Source organism: Microcaecilia unicolor, chromosome 11 (assembly GCF_901765095.1).
Source record: "Microcaecilia unicolor chromosome 11, aMicUni1.1, whole genome shotgun sequence".
NCBI classification, from domain to species: Eukaryota; Metazoa; Chordata; class Amphibia; order Gymnophiona; family Siphonopidae; genus Microcaecilia; species Microcaecilia unicolor.
In genome coordinates this window covers 36084838-36108993 of record NC_044041.1, presented here as the reverse complement: position 1 = coordinate 36108993, position 24156 = coordinate 36084838, and the positions used below count along the sequence as shown (strand labels likewise).

At 43.3% G+C, this 24156-nt stretch overlaps 1 protein-coding gene across 7 annotated transcripts in view; it reads left to right on the top strand.

The window, feature by feature from the left end:
- The window catches only part of KDM2B (lysine demethylase 2B), a 322873-nt gene extending 306137 nt beyond the window's left edge, over nucleotides 1-16736 (top strand). For all 7 annotated transcript variants that reach the window (XM_030218309.1, XM_030218308.1, XM_030218306.1 and 4 more), the window contains 3 exons: nucleotides 2416-2577; nucleotides 7924-8142; nucleotides 15725-16736. In XM_030218309.1, the coding sequence (XP_030074169.1) occupies nucleotides 2416-2577; nucleotides 7924-8142; nucleotides 15725-15906 (563 nt within the window). In that variant the 3' untranslated portion in view covers nucleotides 15907-16736. The remainder of the gene's footprint in view (nucleotides 1-2415; nucleotides 2578-7923; nucleotides 8143-15724) is intronic.
- Nucleotides 16737-24156: the final 7420 nt, after the last annotated feature.

Genomic DNA, 24156 nt, shown 5'->3' with positions numbered 1-24156 from the left:
ATTGCAAAATGCTGCTGTTACAAAAAGTGCCCGCACAGATCTTGATTGCCTCAATTTGGAAAAAAAACCAAAACACTTTTGTACAACATTATTTGAGGAGGAAAAGTAAGAAGAGAATCCAAAGTAACTCCCAGAACTTTTGAGGTTCCTTCAAATGCCTCATAGCTTCATCCTTGGAGTTGTCCAAAGTTCCGTCTCTGGATGTGTAGTTCAGTTCCATCTTTGATTACGGAACACTGCTCCTTGTCTGGATCTGGGCGCAGCTGCATCTCTGGATAAGGAGGCCATTCATGGAGATGGAAGTGCACCTGTTTCGGAATGTTAACAACAGCTTTGACGCTGTTCCATGTCTGACTCTTGGACTGGTCTCGCCCTTGTCGTCTGGGACTTTCCCACTATGTTGGGGAATCTGTTCTACATGGGGAGCGTGCCTCTTGTGTTCTGTAGTGCACAGCTCGGCCCTTTCTGTGCAGAAAGTCATTAGCTTGTGTCATAATTCAGCACATCCTATGCCTATAGGGTTCTGCTTGGTTCCAAGCCTGGGGCGCAGTCATAGTAACATAATAGATGCCAGCAGATAAAGACCTGTATGGTCCATCCAATCTGCCCAACATGGTAAACTCATAATATAAGTCATGATGTGATACTACATAATGTATATTTGATTACTACATTTATATACTTGATTTTGTTTTGTCATTGCCATTTTCAGGGTACAGATTGTAGAAGTCTTCCCAGCATTGCCCTTTCTGCCAACTTCTGAGGTTGTTATCGAAGCCCTACTCTAGCCCATCCAAATCTGTCCAGCCATGATCAAGGCACAGACTGTAGAAGTCTGTCTGACACTTTCCAATCTGTCCAGCCATGATCAGGGTTTCTATTTCCGTTAATCAGCCATTGTTTTTTCCATTCTTCAGGAGGAAAATCATCCTGGGAGTTTCCATCTGCTGCTTTATATCACAGTTTCTGTGGGCCTTTCTGGTACCTTCAGGCCACCAGTGGATGTCTGGGTGTGGTCTTCCTTCCGGTTACTGGTGGGCTTCAGTTGGGGCAATGCAGCCTCATATGCAGCCATAGCTTGGGCGTATGTCCTCCGAGTGCTTCTCCTCTTCATTCTGTTCTATGAAGGTCCCCCTATGTGGTCCTTGTGACATACGTTTTCCTGACCTTGTCTGGTTGGAGGATCTAAGGCATCCTTTGGGGCCTCTGCTTTCCATGGCTGTGTCTGGTTCCCACCCTGCTTAACTACTGGATTCATCTGTTGCTGATGACAAAGAAGGAAGAATTGTCTGTCTTGATAATTTTCTTTCCTTTAGTCACTGCAGTTGAATCCAGAGTCTCACCCTTTCACGATGTTGACACCATAGGTTCAGTCTTTCGCTTGTTAGATTTCTTGCTGTGGTTGCCTATGCATAGTTTTCTAGTTGACAGGTTTATGCTTCATTTCTGGGGGTGGGGGGGGGGGAATGTTTGCCTTATTTGTTATGAGAAATGCTGACTGATCAAAGTGCATACCATCCAATGTGGCAGTGTTCAGTTTGGTGCGCTCTAGCTCCACCTGCTGGTAGGTGGTCATAAACCACAAGTCTCTGGATTTGTCTACTGTGACTAAAGGAAAGAAAATTATCAGATAAGACCGAATTTTTCCTTTCTTTAACTGTGGATCTAAAATCACAAACTGAAGAGAGAGCCTCACCCGTATTGTCTAATTTTTTAAAATCTCTTTTTAATGCATGTGAGTATGTGTATTCATAAAAATATAAAGAATAATCCACTTTTGATCAGTTAAGTACGCCATATCATAAAAATCTGAAACTCCTAAACCCCACTCTTTAGTGGACCTCAACAGAGAAAAATTCTGAGTTCCCTGAGGCAGAAATTTCTACCTACAGATTAATATTTTATTGGTTGAAAGAAAATCTTGTGGAGTTCTGTGAAAAGCAGACCGTGTGGGAAGTCCCCAGTATCTGCTAATTTTATTTTAAACTGACCTCTACATTATGAGGATTGTACCCTTGTCTGTACAAAATGGGCAGATTGTAAATGGCAATATATACCAGCCATCTATTTTTAGTGTTTTCTCATAGAATAGTTGTTACCTGCTTTGGTCTGAGTGTCCTCTTGAGATTTTCTCTCAGGTTACACAAATGCTTCATAAACAAACCTTTTGGCAGGTTCTGCCTGTCACTGCTTCCTGTGTATTTTTCTTGTGGTCTTTATTCTCTGAATTTACAAGAAGCATCAGAATTTATATATTACCCATTCAAACTGTACAGTTTCTTTTCCCCCTTCCCCAGTAACAAATTCACACTCATGTCATTAGCTTTTTTTTTTTTTTTTTTTTCCTTTACCTTTCATGTCAATGTATTTAGTGTACAGGGCCTTTTTTTGTAAAGCCTCTTTGTTGCTCATTAGGTCTTCGAGACCTGATGCTCTCAGGATGCTCCTGGATTGCTGTTTCTGCATTATGTAGCTCCAGTTGTCCTTTACTCAGAACTCTCGACGTCCAGTGGGTGGAAGGACTGAAAGATGCACAGATGAGAGACCTTTTATCCCCACCAACAGACAACAGACCAGGTAACGATCATTTCTAATTTTAGTCTGTAGTCAAATTTAGGCATTACTTACTTATTTGCAAGAAACCCCAATCTGTATCATCCATGCACAACTCTAGTCCTCAAAGGTTGCAAACTGTCAGCTGTCCTGAGTAACCAAACTGTATAAATGCGAGATAAATGTTTATTGTGGAGAGCTTTGTGCATTTTTTTTCTTTCTCTCTCCCCGGATTAACGACAGATACAGTAAAATCAATAAAGAAAATTCCTAATAGTTAAAAACAAATTATTAAGAATTTTAATTTTATTATAAAGCCCCCAATGTAGGGAGGGGTGGAAATAACAAATACAAAAGGAGATATCGGTTTACCTAACAGAAGTAAGTGGAACTAGCAAAGATTCCACCACATGCACATTAGAACAAAACAAGAGGCACTTAAGTTTTGATAACCCAGCTACAGATAAGCACCTTACAGGCCTTTTCACTTAAAGAAAGCAATAGGGGATCAGTGTTGCTGTGATCAGGATTTGCAGAGCAGGAAGCCCACTTTACATATGTGTAAGGTCCGGTTCCATTTCTAGATTAAGAGCCCTGCTAGTTCACTCGCTTGCTCGTTCTCTCTCTCTCTGCTGAGTCAGAAGGTCACAGGCTGTAGATCTTGGAAAATACCCAGCAACTTACACAATAACGGGAAGACAGGAAGAGTCATTACCTCTCAACATGGCTTCTCTTTGGTTTACAACACTACAGCACTGCCTTAGGGGACACTGCTTAACTTTAGTAATAATATTACAGAGAAAGAGAAACTTATGGGCCAGGGACAGGAGTTCTGTTCGCTCTCCTCCCATGCTTAGTGCTAGAAAAAAGGGCAGCTGAGATCTACCCTGCAGGTGTGATGCTGCAGAGGGGACGACTTCCCTATGAAGAAAGACAAAGGAGGCTAAGGCTTTTCAGCTTGGAGAACAGACGGCTGAGGGGAGACATGATAGAGGTATATAAAATAATGAGTGGAGTGGAACAGGTGGATGTGAAGCGTCTGTTCACGCTTTCCAAAAATACTAGGACTAGGGGGCATGCGATGAAACTACAGTGTAATAAATTTAAAACAAATCGGAGAACATTTTTCTTCACCCAACGCATAATTAAACTCTGGAATTCGTTGCTGGAGAACATGGTGAAGGGGTTAGCTTGGCAGAGTTTAAAAAGGGGTTAGATGGTTTCCATAAACCACTACTAAATGGACTTGGGAAAAATCCACAATTCCAGGAATAACATGTATAGAATGTGTGTACGTTTGGGAAGCTTGCCAGGTACCCTTGGCCTGGATTGGCCGCTGTCGTGGACAGGATGCTGGGCTCGATGGACCCTTGGTCTTTTCCCAGTGTGACATTACTTATGTACTTATGGGATCAAAAAGATAGCACTTTTAATTTTTAAGGGAAATGGGACTTAATATACAGCCTTTCTGAGGTTTTTTGCAACTACATTCAAAGCGGTTTACGTATATTCAGGTACTTATTTTGTACCAGGGGCAATGGAGGGTTAAGTGACTTGCCCAGAGTCACAAGGAGATGCAGTGGGAATGGAACTCAGTTCCCCAGGATCAAAGCCCACTGCACTAACCACTAGGCTACTCCTTCACTAGCAACATTCCATGTAGAAGCCTGCCCTTGCAGATCAGCAATGTGGCCGCGCAGGCTTCTGTTTTTGTGAGTCTGACGTCCTGCACGTCAGACTCACAGAAACAGAAGCCTGCGCAGCTGCGTTGCTGATCTGCAAGGGCAGGCTTCTACATGGAATGTTGCTAGTGGAAACAGCAACATTCCATGTAGAATCTCCAATTGTAGCAACAGAAGCTCAACATTCCATTTAGAATCTCAAATAGGGAAATGGAACTTGCTATACCGCCTTTCTGAGGTTTTTGCAACTACATTCAAAGCGGTTTACGTATATTCAGGTACTTATTTTGTACCAGGGGCAATGGAGGGTTAAGTGACTTGCCCAGAGTCACAAGGAGATGCAGTGGGAATGGAACTCAGTTCCCCAGGATCAAAGCCCACTGCACTAACCACTAGGCTACTCCTCCACATTTGCAAGGAAATTGAATAAAGATTGATACTACTATCTGCAGTACTCTGGGTTGGGTAAGCAAAAACGGTTTCCTTCTTTGAATAGTAGCTTTAGATACCTCAGGAAAAATTCAGTTCTTGAATTTATGAAATAAGTTTAGACTATGATGAAAAAATAACCTAATTCTCAGAGGACAAGCAACCTTGGAGTCATCTTGACTCCGCTCTCTCCTTCTCTGCTCATATTCAGCAGATTGCCAAAATCTGTCGTTTCCTTCTCTATAATATTAACAAAATTCGCCCTTTCCTCTCTGAGGACGCTACCAAAACCCTTACCCACACCCTTATCACCTCTTGCCTAGACTACTGCAATTTGCTTCTCGCTGGTCTCCCACTCAGCCATCTATCTCCTCTTCAATCTGTCCAAAACTCTGCTGCGCGTCTTATATTCCGCCAGAGTCGCTATACTCACGTTAGCCCTCTCCTCAAGTCACTTCACTGGCTCCCTATCCGCTTCCGCATATGGTTCAAACTTCTTCTTTTGACCTACAAGTGCATCCACTCCACAGCTCCTCAGTACCTTGTTCTCACATGTGGGTCGACATCCGCGTCAGCCCAGGAATCGGCATTTTGCCAGCAAAAACAAAGTTCTGCTAGTGTCTTCTAGCGTGCAAATCGCACGCACTGCACATGCGCGGACGACTTCCCTCCCATCGCTTAAGCGTGCTTCCTCAGTTCTTTTTTGTCTGCGACGTGGTGACAGGATTTTTTTCTGCTCTCCTTGTTCTTGGCCAGGAACAGAGTCTGACGACTATTTCTTTTATTATTTTAGTCATTGTTTAAAAAAAAAAAAAAAGAAAAGAAAAATTTCCCAGTAGTTACTTTTAGTATTTTTTTCCTCTATTTTAAGTTTACTTTCTTTTCAACGCAGCCGGCCTTTAGGCCACGCTGTCGGGTTTTCTCCCTTTTTGTGCCCTTCTCTTTTTTGGCACAATCGCGTTGTTTGATTTCGCCGAAGCCGTTTTTCCTTCCATGTCATCAAAGACACCCAGCGGCTTCAAGCGTTGTACGCGGTGCAACCGGACTATCTCAGGTACCGATACCCATGCCTGGTGTATCCAGTGCCTTTGGCCCGACCATAGCCCAGCCACTTGTAGTCTGTGTCTTCGTATGAAGAAACAGACCCAAGCGTCTTGAGAATCCCAATGAGAAAAACTGTTTTGGGGCTCAGTCCGGTCCTTCGACATTGACAGGAGCATCGATGTCAGGAAGAAAGGTAATGGCTGCTGAGAGACCAACTCGCGCTGGGAGCAGTGAGGCGTCGAGTGGGTCTCCACCTGTCTCCTGTTATGCAGGCCCTCCGGGACTGATCTTCATTGGACCCGGCCCCGAGGAGACGTGAGGGTTCCACGTCGTCCTCGGTACTGAGGAGTCTCGATGATAGGCATCAAGCGAAGGCGAAGAAGCTTCGTCATCGTTCTCCTTCGACACACAGTACCGGAGCTCCAGGGCGTCGAGAGAGTCGGCACCCAAGAAGCGTTGGTGCCGAGAGGATCGCTCCCCCTCGATACAGGAGGTGCCGATGCGTCAGTCTCCTAGCAGCCCGATACCTGCTCCCGAGCTTCCACGGATTCTGACACTGCCTGTTCCACCGACCCCGCAGCCTTCTCCGATGGTGGCTCTCGACGAGCGCATCCAGGCCTTGATTCCAGAACTTCTGGAGGGACTGCTACGACAGTCAGCTTCGGTGTCGGGGGTGCTTGCGCCTTCTGTATCTGCTGCGGCATCCACGTCGGCTGCCACCCAGGTCGATTCCCCTTTGACGTCGGAGGAGGGAGCTTCGCCGCAGTCGGACCGGGCATCAGCCTCTCAACATCACCATAGTGGACATTGTTCCTCGGTGTCGAGGGAGGTTCAGTGTCAAAGCACCTTGACTCAGGTTCTCTCTGATACTGAGCAGGAGCGTTTGTGGGAGTCAGAAGAGGATCCCAGGTACTTCTCTTCTGATGAGTCCTTTGGGATTCCCTCTGATCCTTCCTCTCCGCCAGAAAGGAGACTAACTCCACCATTTTGTCCGGGAAATGGCTACGGCTATTCCCTTCCCTGTGGAAGTTGAGGATGAGCCCAGGACTGAGATGCTCAAGGTCCTGGATTATTCTTCTCCACCTAAAGAGGCTGTGACAGTTCCTTTGCATAAGGTACTGAAGGAAGTCATTATGTGAAACTGGTCAGCCCCTCTGTCTGGCCCCGTGGTCCCGAAGAAAGCTGAATCCACTGGGCCACCAGGGCTTTTCTGGGGGGGGGGGGGGGGGGGGCTGGAGACCTACTGGATCTCCAGCCCCGCCCCGAACTTGTGTCAGAGGGGTCGGGGACTGGAGGTCCACCGAACCTCCAGCCCCCGTGTCGCTGGCTTGGGGTTCGGTAAGGGCTCTAGGTCACCTGGGCCATGCTGTTTTGGGTTTGTTGGTCCCATGGACCTCTAGCCCCTGTTTTTGACAGGTCTTGCCTTTTGACAGCCCAGACCTGTCAAACAAGTGTGGGAGGATTGTGTGCAGGCACAATCCTCCCGCATGTTACCCTATGATCAGAGATAATAGCATGCATACATTTGCATTTTATTATCTCTGATCATAGAGGTGGTAGAGCCCTGCACTGTTCCAGTGCTATTTTTAGAGCACTGTTTTGAACAGCGCGGGGCTTTCGATCATCTGGGCATAAGAACCTGTATGGGAGGCCTTGTTTCTTATAGTCTCCTTCACCGAAAGACAATTAAACCCCATCCCTAGTGTCATCTTATTAATCAGTAGCCCTTGTGATTGAGGCTTTTACTGATAGACCAGCACATACCTAGCCTTGTGCTGCCAGTTTAGAAAGTGTAGAAGTAGTGACGTTTGAGCCTGTTGTGTGCATTATATCAACAATTTGTGATCTAACATTGATGGAAGCTGTCACCTCTTTGGATTGGGTTTTTTTTTTTTTTTTTTTTTTTAACCTGAGAAGCAAGAACAGCTGTTTATTTAACCAGTAAGGCCATGGTGGAAAGAAGGGGCTGGTGTGTTGGTATGCGCATCAATCCAGGACTGGTAGGCCAGAAAGGAAGCCACTAAAACTAACTTGAATATTGAGTGATGTCCTTCAAGCAGTCGCACTTCTACCATGTGTCCTTACCAGTGTAGACTAGAATGACTGACTGTACAGCCAGATTGGGCCAAATGATCATCATTTGCCATTTACTTACGTTACAGTAATGTTATTTTGCTGTATGTGATTATTGTACAGTACATTCATGTCTTTACAGGTCAGATTGACAACCGCAGTAAATTCCGCAACATTGTGGAGCTGCGTATGGCTGGCCTGGATATCACGGATGCTTCACTGCTACTGATGATCCGCCACATGCCACTACTCTCCAAGCTCGACCTCAGCTACTGTAACCACGTGACAGATCAGTCTATCAACTTGCTCACTGCAGTGGGAACCACCACACGAGATTCCTTATCCGAGATCAGCTTATCGGGTAAGGAGGAGGAATTTAAAAGATGATACCTTACGCAGAAGAGGAGGTTGGGAAAGGGTTTGGAAAAACAGAAAGAAATGGAAAGTGAAGCATTCTTAATTAAAAGTGTGGCACGAAGTTTACACCTCTAAAGACGTGTTTGAGGAATGATGTTTTCTCAGTTTATTTTATGAAGTGTAACATCTTTGATCTTTACTACCTAAATTTCCGAAAGTTATTGAAATCAGTATTGTTTAAGAAAGCTTATTCCCCAGGTTTAACCTAACTTGAATTAACTATTACTATAAATTCAGATCCAAGGACAATAATTACCTGTTATTATCACTTGCCTTTTTGATGTTTAATTGTTATTTTATATCTTATTCTCAATTTGTATAATTGTTCTTCTTGTACTGTAGCTTGCACTACAGACTTTGTAAGCCACTGTGAGCCTGCGATCAGTGGGAAAATGTAGGATATAAATGTAATAATAATAATAATTTACTGTACACTAGCAGACATGTCCCACAAAGACTTCTCTCTCCCTTCTCTTATCTCCCTCCCCAAGACATACTCTCTCCTCGCAGCTTTCTAGCTCCCGTGGCACTCTCATTGGCAGTTTTCCCTGTTTCTGCACATTCCAACGAAGGACACAGGCACCCCACCCAAATGCAAAAGACACAATGTCTGGCCCCAGTATAGATGTACCTCTGTACATCTGCATATCTGTATATGGATTCTTACAAATTTTCTTTTTCTTGAGGAATACACTGGAGTTTGTATATTGAGGGCAGTAATTAGAGCAAATGTTTTATGATCATATTAATGGTTATGATGCAAAGAGTATGTCCGAGACTGGCCAGCAGCCATCGCCTTTTGAGTGCCATAAATAGATGATAGTGTCACATATGTGATGAGACAGAACATGGTGGCACACGTTTAGTAAACTCTATCACAGAATCTGCTCTTTCTCTCCAAAAGATCCTCTGTGCTTATTCCATGCATTCCTGAAATTCAGATACTTGCCCTGGCTCCATCATGTGCTTTGGAGACTGTCCCATGCATCCATCACCCTTTCTGTAAAGATGTACCGTATTTTTCGGACTATAAGACGCACTTTTTTCCCCCCAAATTTGGGAGGAAAATGGGGGGTGCGTCTTATAGTCCGAAGGTAGTGAGGTCCAAGTTCGGGAATCGCCCTCCCCCCGAGTTCGGGATCGCCCTCCCCTACTCACGTCACGCGATGTTCCCTGGTGGTCTAGTGACGTCGGGGCAGGAAAGAGCCCCCTCTTTCCTGCCCAGCGCGCTGCTCTCTGTCCTCCTGTATGCTGCCTGACGGTCTCGGCAAGATTCAAAATGGCCGCCGAGACTTCAATTCTAGGCGGCCATTTTGAATCTTGCCGAGACCGTCAGGCAGCATACAGGAGGACGGAGAGCAGCGCGCTGGGCAGGAAAGAGGGGGCTCTTTCCTGCCCCGACGTCACTAGACCACCAGGGAACATCGCGTGACGTGAGTAGGGGAGGGCGATCCCGAACTCGGACAAGACGCACCGGAGCACCTAGGTTTTAGAGGAGGGAAAAAGGAAAAAAAATTTTCCTATTTCCCTCCTCTAAAACCTAGGTGTGTCTTATGGTCCGGTGCGTCTTATAGTCCGAAAAATACGGTATTTCCTTAGTGTCCCCTTTCACCCTCCTCCCATGACCCCTTGTTCCAGAGCCTCCTTTCCATTGCAAATGACACCTGAATGTTTATAAATAAATCTCTTCTGGTCCTCTGGATTGACGCCATCCTGTTTCTGTTGTTATACTGAGGCAGTATTGTTGTCTTGTTCCTGCTGGCCATTCTCTCCATGCATCTTTTCTGGATTTTGCCTCACTTTGACTACCTGTTTGGCAACCAAAATCATTGAGTATAATCACCACCAGGCAATGTTCTCTGTAAGCCGTGCACATTCATGCAGATCGTGAACCCTGCACACATGTGAAAACGTAGCATACACACAAGAAAATATTAGGTGTTATAAAGCAACACAAAGAAACTGGAGTACTCGATGTTTTCTAATTATTTAAAATCAAATGATATGTTAAAGTAACTTAATGTAGAATTATGTTCATTAAATCAATTATTTAAATAACACTTTTGAAATCCTGATTTTTGCATCATCATTGCTGAGGTACACTTGGCTCGTAATTCACCCCACTCTTGATCAACCTTTATCATATCTCTTGGCCTTCTTGTCTCTAAACTGAAGAACCCTAACCTGTTTAGCCTTTCTTCATAAAGGAATCTTTCAATCCATTTGATCTTTCTTGCTCTTTTTTTCACCGTTTCCAGTTCTTCTACATCTTTTTTTGAGATGGGGCAACCAGAAATGCACACAATACTCAGGGTGTCTTTCACTAAAATGCCCTAAAATTGTGGGCGCGCTAAACGTTAGAGACGCCCCTAGGAATGCATTGGCGTCTGTAACGTTTAGCGCGCCCACAATTTTCTCGTGCGCTAAAAACGTGAGCGTGCCTTAGTAAAAGACGCCCTTGGTAACACAGGTTGATTACAGAGGTGTATTAATATTGCGCATCAGGGCCTTTCTGAATAATTCATAATGCAGTTTATTTTAGTTTCAACATTTTTTATTAAAGGCAATTCAAACCGAGTTACACAATTTACCACAACATACATAACAGTACAACATAAACCAGATTCAGTAACAGCTCTATAGTTTATATATTCCCACCTCAGAATATGTCTAAACCCCATCCAACAATGCAGTTTATTTTATTCTGTTTTTCTTCCCACTACCACATACTGAACCGAGAATTTCAACGTATTGTCCAGTTTGGTTCCCAAGATCAGTTTCCTGGGTTTTTTTTTTTTTTTTTGTTACATTTGTACCCTGCGCTTTCCCACTCATGGCAGGCTCAATGCGGCTTACATGGGGCAATGGAGGGTTAAGTGACGTGCAGGACGTCAGACTCACAGAAACAGAAGCCTGCGCAGCCTTCTACATGGAATGTTGCTAGTGGAATAGCAACATTCCATGTAGAATCTCCAATAGTAGCAACATTCCATGTAGAATCTCCAATAGTATCTATTTTATTTTTGTTACATTTGTACCCTGCGCTTTCCCACTCATGGCAGGCTCAATGCGGCTTACATGGGACAATGGAGGGTTAAGTGACTTGCCCAGAGTCACAAGGAGCTGCCTGTGCCTGAAGTAGGAATCGAACTCAGTTCCTCAGTTCCCCAGGACTAAAGTCCACCACCCTAACCACTAGGCCACTCCTCCAGTCTATGGAACTTAATATCATAGTAACATAGTAGATGAGGGTCCTTGCAGTTATCATGTACTTATAGTTAGGATTATTTATGTTTAAACGATTTTTATGGAGATTTTGGCATATTAACCATATCAATACATTTAACTGAACAGAGCTGCCCAGCAAGTCAGGCAATATACATCTGATGCCGCTTGAAACAATATCCATAAACATTTTGATTGTTAGTTCCCCCCGTTCCCCTTCCCCCTTTTAAACTGTAGACATCCCCTTGAACAGATAGCAACAACATATGTAACCATTTATAAACATAAGCCAACGTCTCATAACCTGTAACCGTCTCCCGCCACCTTATAAGCTGTCATACTAATACATTGTGTGTCTGTTCCATTTATCATATTCATCTTTCTCCCATCTCATCTCTGTCCCTCCCCCTCCTTCCCTCTCCCTCCTCACCACCAGGAGAATGAAAATTCTCTCCTTAGGCAATGTAAACCCTGCATCCAGAGTTCAGTGCTAAATTGGATCTTTGATTTGTTGTTACTTAAAGTCATCTCTAGTGTTGTTGAGTAGTATGGAGGCATAATAATAAACCAGATATCCAACTGCTCGACAAAAAAAACCCCTTGTCGTCTCCTCTCTTCCCCTTCCCCTACTATAGTTAGGATTATTTAAAGCGCACCACTTGTCCATATTAAATCTCATTTGGCATCTAAACACATTTTTGCCAGGTCTCCCTGTTAACGCTTTGCAATCCGCATGTGAACTTATTTTAATTTAATACAGTCTTTTATAATCCACAACTTAAGCATTTGTATAGCATAGGGTATATACAATCATAAAACAGTAAACAAATGTTAATCCCATCCTCTCTTCCTCCTAGGACAAAATCTCTTCTCAACCGATTCTACCTTCTCTCCCAATACAGAAGAAAAATATTGAATACAATTTCAAGTGTTTTAGTGTAGTCCTGAACTGTTTTCAGTTCTGCCAGCAGTTAGTTCTACAAGCCTCGGGCTACACCCAGAAAAACAAGATGCACGTATCTGAACTAAATGAAATTCTTTTGCTGTTGGCATTTGACAAATTATCAGAGCCACGTGACCATAATTGGTAATCTGCTTTGTATGTCATAAAAACCAGACTGGATTTGGATTAGATTTTACTAACCTTTTCTAAATATAATCAGGTACACAAGATGGGGTTTATAATCTAAGATGTACCTAAAACAGTGGAGGGTCACAAGGGAGCAGCAGCAGGATTTGAACCCTGGCTCTGCTGCTCTAACCGAAAGGTAGCTACTGCACTCCAGTATGGATAATTGTGAGGTAAAGCAAGTTATACTTTAGAAAAGTAGTTCCCAAACTTTTTCAGTTCACAGCACCCTTAGTGTTCGAGCAGTTTTTTGCGGCACCTCTCCACCTGCCCGGCCACATAGGTCTCCTCCCACCTGCCTGCCAGTCACACAGTTCTCTACTGCCCCCCCACCCCCACCCCAACACACACACACATTTTTCTCTGCTGCTCACTTTCACCTGGAACAGCCCTGGAAGGGGGGCTCCTCTGCCCCCTGTGTCTCCATCTCTCCCTTTTCCTGTCCCAATGTGCCTCCCCGTCTCATCATCTTTTCTTTTTCCTCGTCTCTCCCCATATTCAGCTTCTACCTTCTTCTCGTACTATCATGCCCTGCCCACCCTACCCCATGAGTGCCACATCTGTTTCGGGCCTCCCCCACCCCTCCCCCCGAATAGTCTGATCTCTCCCCTTCAACCTTCCTCCAATCAAGTCTCTCTCCCCCCTCCCAGTGAGCCCTTCATCTCTCCCTCTTGCCCACACTTCTCTGTAGCCTCAGGCCCCTGTACCTCTCCAGCAGCGGTGATGATTGAGAAAGTTTTCCACCAACGTCGGGGCCTCTTAGGCGTGTCCCGCCTATGTGGACAACAGGAAGTTGCATCAAAGTAGGCAGGACATTCCAGAGAAGAGGGTAGGCTCCGATGCTGGGGAAAACTGTCTTAATCGCCGTTACCAGAGAGGTACAAGGACCTTGGGGCTATGGAGGAGAGCCGGCGGAAGGGAGAAGAGATGCTGGACTCGCTGGGGGTGGGGGATGGGGGGGGGGAAGAGGGAAGAGATAAAGAGACATTACGAGGAAGCAGTAGCGGTTTGGGTGCCGGCAGGAAGGTGGTCAGGATTTGCCGCAGCACCCCTGAGAGTTCGCTGCGGCGCACAGTTTGGGAACTGCTGCTTTAGAAATCTTTCCTTAAAGATGCCAGTAAGAATAATTAGTGGTTCCATCCTGCTTCCTGTATTTCAGCAGTAGCAGAAGCATGTAGTGGAGTTAAGGTGCTAATTGTACCAAGTAGCTTTCTCCATCAGTTCCTGGTGTCTAGCAGCAACCCCCAACCTCCAACCCTTCACCCCTAAATTAAAAAAAAAAAAAATAATAAAACCCTTATATCTAGGGCCCCTTTGCCCTCCCTAGTGCCTTGAAAGAGGCAGGAGCAATGTCTGACCTGGGATGCACCAACTGGGATCAGTCTTCCAAATAAGGGTTTTACTCCCTTACTTAAAATCTGGGCAGAGACTACCAAATAAGGGGAAAATTCCCTTATTTTATTTATTGACCGATTGACTGTTTGTTGCATCCTAAGATGTACCATACAGGAAAAATAGCAGCACTGGGGGGGGGGGGGGGGGGGGGGGATTTGCTACTAGACAGCAGGGAATTTTCTTTAAAAAAATATATTGGTGAAGAGGGGATCAGGTCGGGGGGGGGGGGGGGGGGTAATGAGTGCAATCAGATGCATCAGAGTTTGTTGGGGGTGGAGGAGGGCTTGCTTACCAGGGCTGATGCAAAAAATATTCTAGTAACGACAGGAAGGAAGACATATTTTGCAATGAGACTACTGCTGCATTTTTATTATGGTAATAATTTGCACGCTTATTGAATGCCACATCCTGCGGTCAATATTTTGTAGAAAGCTTACAATCTTTGCAGTGGAATTTTTTCAGCTGCCAACTAGACTTAGGGGTATGTTTACTAAGGCGTGTTAGTTAAGTTAAGGCGCGTTAAACGCTAACGTGCCTATACATTTCAATGTGTACATTAGCATTTAACACGCATTAACCACGCTAACGTGCCTATAGCACACCTTAGTAAACATAGGCATTAGTGTTTCAGTACTATGCATTCTTTCAACTTATTTTTGTCTGATCCTTAGAATCCTAATGTTAGCAAAGTTCACAAGCTGATTAGGAGTTACGGATCAAGAAAGGGATCTGGGTGTCGTCGTCGATGATACGCTGAAACCTTCTGCTCAGTGTGCTGCTGCGGCTAGGAAAGCAAATAGAATGTTGGGTGTTATTAGGAAGGGTATGGAGTCCAGGTGTGCGGATGTTATAATGCCGTTGTATCGCTCCATGGTGCGACCGCACCTGGAGTATTGTGTTCAGTACTGGTCTCCGTATCTCAAAAAAGATATAGTAGAATTGGAAAAGGTACAGCGAAGGGCGACGAAAATGATAGTGGGGATGGGACGACTTTCCTATGAAGAGAGGCTGAGAAGGCTAGGGCTTTTCAGCTTGGAGAAGAGACGGCTGAGGGGAGATATGATAGAAGTGTATAAAATAATGAGTGGAATGGATCGGGTGGATGTGAAGCGACTGTTCACGCTATCCAAAAATAATAGGACTAGAGGGCATGAGTTGAAGCTACAGTGTGGTAAATTTAAAACGAATCGGAGAAAATTTTTCTTCACCCAACGTGTAATTAGACTCTGGAATTCGTTGCCGGAGAACGTGGTACGGGCGGTTAGCTTGACGGAGTTTAAAAAGGGGTTAGATAGATTCCTAAAGGACAAGTCCATAGACCGCTATTAAATGGACTTGGAAAAATTCCGCATTTTTAGGTATAACTTGTCTGGAATGTTTTTACGTTTGGGGAGCGTGCCAGGTGCCCTTGACCTGGATTGGCCACTGTCGGTGACAGGATGCTGGGCTAGATGGACCTTTGGTCTTTCCCAGTATGGCACTACTTATGTACTTATGTACTTATGTTGGAAATTCATGAATCACTCTCTGTCTTGTGTGCTCTCTGAATCAGCTACTGCTACCAGCACTGTATAACTTAGAGAAATAATGAGAATAGCCACGTAGATTCCACTACATAATGTAGCTATTCTTTCATATAATGAAACAATTAGGTTATAAATTTTACCATTTTAGCTTAAGTAAAATAAACCTCCCCTGATGCATTCTATAAATAGCTGTTCTTAAGTCATTGTTAAAAATCAGTCCATTGTGAACAATATTATGCTTTGTTTTTCAGATTGCAATAAAGTTACTGACCAGTGCCTGACCTACTTTAAACGCTGTGGAAATATCTGTTTAATTGACTTGAGGTACTGCAAGCAGGTAACAAAGGAAAACTGTGAGCAATTTATAGCAGAGATGTCTGTGATTGTACAGTTTGGACAAACAGAAGAAAAACTCTTGCAGAAGTTGAGCTGAAGGACCAGGTGCAAATCCTGTGAGCGGGAGGAAAAGGCATTTAGAAAATGTGGAAGATTTTGTTTTCAGTTTGAAACTTGGAAATAAGACCATCAGGAATCCAAGCTCTGTGAACTGGATTGGAAACGTCCGTTCTTGCAGCAGAACGAGTCGGCTCAAGGCATCTTGCACTGAATTGTAGAAGGAACTCATAAGACAGCTGATCTGGCTCAGATGTTCACAGCCTTCGCCTGAGCAACTGATACTCAAAGCACCCCGGCATGTGCTTGGTCGTGTAAATTTCAAATTTCAGCACCGTTACAGAATGGACCATGCACATTATGCCTTCTTAACAAAAACGTTTTTTTGTTATCATACATTATGCAGAAATATTTTTGTACAAGATTGTTGAAAAAGTATATATGCAAATTGGTTGAATGCATACCAGTGTTGGGTTTTTTTGTGTCAATTTTTAAATTTACTTGCTGTAAGAGAGAACTTTAATCTCTACTTCAAAGGTAAATGTTCATCTGAAATCTCTTTTTGGATCAGGAAATACAAGGTAGGCACTTTCAATTGAAAGCATGCATTCATGGAAGTTGGAATCTGACTTTGAATACACTTCAGAAGTAGCAGAAATAAGGTGTAAATTACAGCATAAGGTACTATTCATTTTTTTCCTGTACAGAATTAATTTTTCCAGACTTTCAAGTTTCTGTTTGCAGTTTTCAACTTTGGTGGGGGTGGAGGGCCACTCATCTTACAGCATGACCTTGTATTCTATGGAATTAATTTATGGAGCCAGTTCTGCACCTACAATAAATGATCAGAGTTGGGTCGTCCCCCCTCAAGTTGATGTGAAAGTTGGTCTTATTTTTAAGGTTTATGATATGATTATTTCCTGACTGTAGAAAAAACAACACACAAAACTGCCTTCATAAGAGCCATTGTTGTACGGTGGTGTTTTCGTAAACCTTCCCGACATCGGTTTTACCTTTTGCTAAATTTGTATATGCAATTTATTCAAAAAAAGTAAAGACAAGTGATTCTGTTCAAGACAAGGTTGGGTTTAAAAAATATATATATTTTACATGCAATTTCTTATGTTGTGGCTGATCTTTTCAACAGCCAAGGAAAACAGTACATAGAGTGAAAGTACAAATACAGACAGCACCTGCAGCTACCACTCAAGCTGCAATGATATAAATACACCAAAAGCAACATCACCTTTTTTTTATTTTAACAAGTAAAAGCAGATTACATAAATGAAAAAGTGTAACTTTGCCTTTTCACTGCTGAAATTAAATCTGCCTGGTTTCCATCCTCTGCTTTAAATTCCCTCGCTGTTTGTCTTCACTACCGTTCTAAGGTTGGTCCTGAGTCTTCCTCCTTTTATCTTCCATATAATGGCCCCTAGCTTTTCTTTTGGAAAATGTTTGCGCATTACTACCTTTCTGCTATGAATGGATAAGACATATTGAAATCCTCATATCTTTCATATAATATGGACACAAAATGCTTTTGCTTCCTTTCTCTCTAGGCCAGGGGCAGTGGAACATCTTTATGGTTGGTCTCTAATCTCCGGTCCCACCCCTAAATTTTCTAGTTGCTGATGATGTGTTGGGCAAAATATTGGTTGGTGCCATGGCTGCTGTGGCTCACTCCATCCCGCTGTCTATGCTCTAGTCTGGCTTTTCCTTCACTGGGGGTAGTTTTGTAAAGAAGTTGCATACATGTAAATGCCCTGCTCTAAATTCCAACCAGCATAAAAATACAGCTGAGCTGGCTTGTACTTCTTCTAGTAGGCTGCAGGTAGAAAATAAAATACACTAATTTATGTGGGCATTTGCAACGTGCAGCATTTGACATGGTTCATACTACTATTTTATATAGGTGCCTATGTTCCTTCTTAAATTAGGAACCCCTTTATAATATTATCCTCTATTATGAAACTCCAAATAATGTTCTTATGCGTGTCAGTTTTGAGGCCTTATCACCACTCTTGCTGTTAAGTTATGCCTCTGTCTGCAGGGCTTAATTTCTAGGGCAAGAGTCTGAAATGCATTTTCACTTCTTTTTCAGACTCCAGGGCGGTGGTCCTTTCTCAGTATACCATAGTTATCTATCTGCCTTCAGTCAAAACCTTGTCACACTGTTTCTTTACCTTGATGATTATCATAAATAATTATCATCCCTCCCCGCTTGCATTTTGCACCTCTTTGCCCTAATGCTTGGCTCTTAAATCTTAATGTTAATATAGATCACTCTCATATATTGTCCTCTAGGTTTCATGTTATCCTGTAAGCATTCAGTAATGTCACTCATGATGCTGAAACAGAATCTGCCCTAGAACGTGTGTAAGGCACTCTTCCTGAGCGTTCTATCAAAACTTGTGGATTATATCCTATCAACCAGCAGATGGCGAGTTACAAAATTTGATTGTGACAGGACAGTACCTAAATTATTTTTCATTATTTTTGTTTCATTTGTACCCCGCGCTTTCCCACTCATAGCAGGTTCAATGCGGCTTACATATTATATACAGGTATGTATTTGTACCTGGGGCAATGGAGGGTTAAGTGACTTGCCCAGAGTCACAAGGAGCTGCAGTGGGAATTGAACCCAGTTCCCCAGGACTAAAGTCCACCACGCTAACCACTAGGCCACTCCTCCACTCACCTTTAGCTGCTACTGATAAAGGTGTGAGCAAATATTAAATAAAAGTTGGGTTTTTTTTTGTGATTTGACCCCCCACCCAAGGTGCCATGCTGCCCCTAGAGCACTCAGTATTTCTGCCACTAGCAGATTGTATTAATGCCCCATGCAAATACTGGCCTACTTCACCCTGGGACTTTTAAGCTAAATTTCTTCTGCCCTTATAGGAAATCTGCATTTAGGAAATACTTGGAGGTCTCCCTTTCCAATTTCTCCCCCTACCCTGGGAAGGGTGCTGTGGGGGGGGGGGGGGGTTGAGATGCCTCTAGACAGGTTAACTGAGGCTGACACCTGGACCCCAGTTGCATATGGAGAGTTCTTTAATGGAGTAGTCTGGTGCCAAAGGGCAGTACTCAGTGGTTCTAAGTCCCTTATCTCCTCCCCCACCATCATGCTGAATGCAGCTGCCTGGAACTTTCATTCTGCAAACCGTAAGTATACTCTTCTTGGGGGGGGGGGGGGGGGGGAATGTTCTTGTGCTGAATACTGGCAGTACTGCTATGCTTTTGGATGCAGGTTAACCCTGTACTAATTTTAAATGTTTGTTGACTTGTGTGTTTAGCATTGAGGTGCTTCATCTCTATTCAAGGGGGTGGGGGGGGGGGGGGTAGAGAAACATCTGTGGTATATGCTTCCTTTGCTACCCCCAGCTTTAAGTCTAAAGCTGCAATTTCCTTAAGCTCTGTATTGCTGCCATATTGTGAGGAATGCTTTGTGGCCATATTTCACCTTTGCAGTATCTGTTGCGTTTCAGGCTCTCTCCACCAAATATGCCCCAGCCACATGGTGGCTACAGTGTTGTAGCCTCTTTTATACTTTTCCTCTGCCCTCAGGATCTGTGGTGCCGTTTATGTGGAGAATTTGCAATTCCATCTTCTCTGGCAAACAGGTCAAGATGGTCACAGATTAAAATTGATAAAAAATAGAAAAGATCCACATGCACAAAGAAAACATCTTGCTGTCAGTGGTATTTCTTAATGTCAGGTCTCTAAGGCTTACTGCTTCTCTAGCCAGCCTAGAGTCCAGTTCTGCAAGTTTAAGAACAAGCTGCTAAGTGAATTAAGCAATTTGGGGAAGAAACTGCTCAATCACAGTTTTAGTCTTTGGTCTAGGAGTCCAAATATCTTGAAAAGCTTTCCTAGGAATGTTGTGGCCTCCTAATCCAGACAATATTTCAAGATCAGTTAGTAAGGTAACCAATTCATTTGGTGCGGACACAGAATGAGCAGATGGGCAGTATATCTGCTCCAAAGATAGAAACTATCACCCTCACAACTACTGAACTGGGGTGGTAAAGGAAGGGGTCCCGTGAACAGAGCTCAAGGTTGCACCTGATACAGAGGAAGATGAACCAGAAATACTTACCCTGTTCTTTTATTTGTTGAGACACAGGCATGGCATGCTTAGCCATAGGACTAGTACTTAAAGGAGTTGAAGCTGAGGCAGACGCTGGATTTAGCTTCCCTCTTCCCCACTACTGGTAAGTTAGTCTGGGTCCCAGCTGCACACAGGCACTAACGTGTGCTAAGAGGGGCTGATGTCCTTAGATCATACTCTCAGCCACACACTGTGCTTCAGTGCATACTGGTATGGGGGGGGGGGGGGGGGGGAGCACTCCACACTGGTGTTCTGAGGCTTCCTAAAAGGAAGGAGGCTGTTGTCATCCCACTATCTCAGCATGAGGCACAGCTTGTTCTAGTGGGACAGTCCAAGTCACCTGGTGAGGGAGAGGGCCCTGCTTGATCCACACAACTGGTTGAGAGTGGCTACTAATGCAAACCTTCTTTGTTGGAGGCTTCATTGCTTGGACAGAGTGGCATGGACTATAGGGCTGAGTCTCCAGGGCTCTATCAACAACCTGGGTTGATGGGCAGTCTGTCTAGCCCTGGCAGAGTTCCTGTCCAGATGGTGGCAGACTATGCTACTGCAGTAGCTTACATCAACAAGTAGGGAGGGACTAGGATCCACACAACAGTAGCATATTGTTGGTGGATGGAGGCCAACCCCTTACACAATTTATATTCCACATCTACAACCCTGAGTGGGGAAGATTTTACATTCATAATAATATATATTCCAATGCAATACATCAAAACAACACTATCTGCTAAACCAAAAAAAAAAAAGCCAAACTTGCCCTATAGAATCAAATGCTCACTGAAAGAAGACAGCTTTTCAAGCCTTTTTAAATTCATCCATATTCCATAAGGCTTGAAGCTGAACAGGTAAAGAATTCCACAGTTTTGGTCCTGTGATATAAAAGAATTGAGTTCCTCTATCTGAAAACAGTCCTAAAAGAGGTATCAAGTAAATTAGAAGTAGAGAGGTGTGGTAGCCGTGTTAGTCCACTCTTAAAGGTTATCAATAGAAAACAAACAAAATAAAACATGGTAAAGAAAATAAGATGATACCTTTTTTATTGGACATAACTTAATACATTTCTTGATTAGCTTTCGAAGGTTGCCCTTGGTCGTCAGATCGGAAATAAGCAAATGTGTTGGTTGATAGTATATATAAGTGAAGCATCAAAGCATTTCAATGACAGTCTAGTAAGGTGGGGGTGGGCAGGAGGTATGCATGGGTACATCAAAGCATTTCATTTCATTGATAGTCTAATAGGATGAGTGTGGGTAAATTAGTAAGAGTAAATTAGAAGATACTGACATAAATGTAAGATCTTATATTACACTTGAATTTTTTCAGCTGTCCAGAGCTGGGAAGGACAGTGTCCAGGCAGACTTCCGCAACCGCTCACTGCTGGACCTCAGGGAATAGAAGCTTAGATAGCTTTACACTTCCTCATGGCCTTGAGCAGGAGTGCTAAGCTAGAGGTTTTTTTTTTTTTTCAGCTATAAGGAAGGAGCTTTGGTGGAATAATTCCTTGGTTTAATGGTAGCCCAGGGAAAAACCTATATACGTCTTTCTGCCATGGCCCCTGATCACCAGAGTCATTCAGAGAATGGCATGCCATCCATTTCTGTTTCTTCTGGTGGTTCCAGATTGGCTTTGAAGGCTGGGTCCTGTATCTCTTAGCTCCTAGTGGAGCCTCTGCTTTCCCTTGCCAGGGCTCAGGGCAGGGACTGGTGGAAATGGAGAATGTGGATTCTCTCTGGCTTTACAGTTTGGCCCTTGATAGAGTTGCAGTTTTGTTTTCCATTCCTTTCCTAATAATTCCTAACGTGCTCTTTGCTTTCTTAGCTGCCGCTGCATATTAAGCAGAGGGTTTCAAGATATTATCAGCGATGACACCTAGATCCTTTTCCTAAGTGGCGACTCCTAATGTGGAACCTTACATCACATAACTATGGGTTGGGTTCCTCTTTCCCACATGCATCATTTTGCAGTTGCTCACATTAAAAGTCATCTGCCATTTAGATGCCCAGTCTCATAAGGTCCTCTTGCAAATTTAACAATTTTAAATAACTGTGTCATCAGCAAAATTTAATTACCTCAGTAGTTGCTCCCATCTCTAGATCATTTAAAAATGTTAAAAAGCAGCTGTCCCAGCACAGACCACTTCTACATTGAGAATACTGACCATTTAACCCTACTCTGTTTTCTATCTTTTAACCAGTTTTTAATCCACAATAGGACATTATCTCCTATCCCATGAGTCTCCAATTTCCTCTGGAGTCTTTCATGAAGTACTTTGTCAAACACCTTTTGAAAATCCAGATACACAATATTGAATGGCTCACCTTGATCCACATGTTTGTTCAACCCTTCAAAGAAATGTAGTAGATGGTAAGGCAAGATTTCCCTTAATTAAATCCATGGTTAGATATATGCTCTGTAATTTTATTCTTTATAGTAGTGTCTACCGTTTTGCCTGGTACCGACATCAGGCTTAGCAGTCTATAATTTCCCAGATCACTTCTGGGAACCCTTTATAAAAAAAAAATCAGCATTGTAGAGGCCACCCTCCAATCTTCCTGTACCATGCTCGATTTTAAAGATAAATTACATTTACGAACAATAGTTCTGCAAGTTCAATTTTTCAATTCCATTAGCACTCTGGGCTATATACCATCTAGTCCAGGTCATTTAATTGCTCCATTACATCTTACATGTTTACAGAGATTTGTTTCAGTTTCTCTGATTCGAGTTGTACGATCAGAAAACATGTATCTTTCACATCATAAGTACATTGCCAAAGGTCTATGAAGCCCAGCATCCTGTTTCCAACAGTGGCCAATCCAGGACACAAATACCTGGCAAGATCCCAAAAAAGTACAAAACATTCTATACTGCTTACCCCAGAAATAGTGGATTTTCCCCAAGTCCATTTAATAATGATCTATGGACTTTTCCTTCAGGAAGCCGTCCAAACCTTTTTTAAACTCCACTAAGCTAACCGCTTTTACCACATTCTCTGGCAATGAATTCCAGAGTTTAATTACACGTTGAGTGAAGAAACATTTTCTCCGATTCATTTTAAATTTACTACATTGTAGCTTCATCGCATGCCCCCTAGTATTTTTGGAAAGCGTAAACAGACGCTTCACATCTACCCATTCAACTCCACTCATTATTTTATAGGCCTCATTCATTTAATCTCTCCACTATGGCCTTGTCTTCCCTGATTGCCCCTTTTATCCCTTGATCATCTAGCGGTCCAACTGATTTTTTTGCTGGCTTTTTGCTTCTAATATACAAAAAAAAAAAAAAGTTGATATTCTGTGTTTTTGCCTCCAACCCAATCTTCTTTTCAAAGTCTTTCTTTGCCTTCCTTATCAGTGCTTTGCATTTGATTTGCCATTCCTTAATGCTGTTGTTTCCTATTACTTTCAGTCAGATCCTTCTTCCATTTTCTGAAAGATTTAGCTCTAATAGCTCCCCTCACCTCACTTTTTAACCATGCCAGCTATTGTTTGCCCTTCCTTCCTCCTTTTTTTAATACATGGAATATGTCTGGTCTGGGCTTCCAGTTCAACCATCCCTCTGCAGTCTTGATTTAGTACTTAATGTGCTTTGAGCTGCTGAGGGATGAATTGCTCAAGGACCCATGTTGAAGATGGACTTTCTGGTGGTGATTTGCTTCTGCCAGAAGAGTATCGGAGCTTCAGGCTCCGTCCTGCATTTTTCCCCCTCCTTCCTCCCAGTAATTTCTTTCTATGTGAATTAGTAAGTTAACCTTCCTTTTGAGCTCAGTCTATTGAGCCGATGGCCAAGAGACTCCAGAAGTTGGATCTCCATAGTTCTTCTTTGGTATTAGCAGGAAGCAAATGTGTTTTTGTTCTTTTGTCTGATCTTTTTCATGGCCCACATAAGGGCCAGGTGGCGTCTTAAGGCTTCTATCACACACTGGAACAAGCAGGTCTTCAGGCCTATGAGTGAACGGACTCGGGCCCAACTGGTTTCACCCGAGGATAGCTGTAGAGTGGTGACTTGGTTGTCATTCAATTCCTTTGTGAATTACAGAGTGGGCATGCTGGAACAGAATGCTCAGACTTTGACAGAGGTTCAGGGGACTCATGGAATTTACTCCTTCTCTCTAGTGGTGTTCATCTAATTTTTTTTATGTAAAAGAAAAAAAAAAGTGAAGTTAATGCTGCA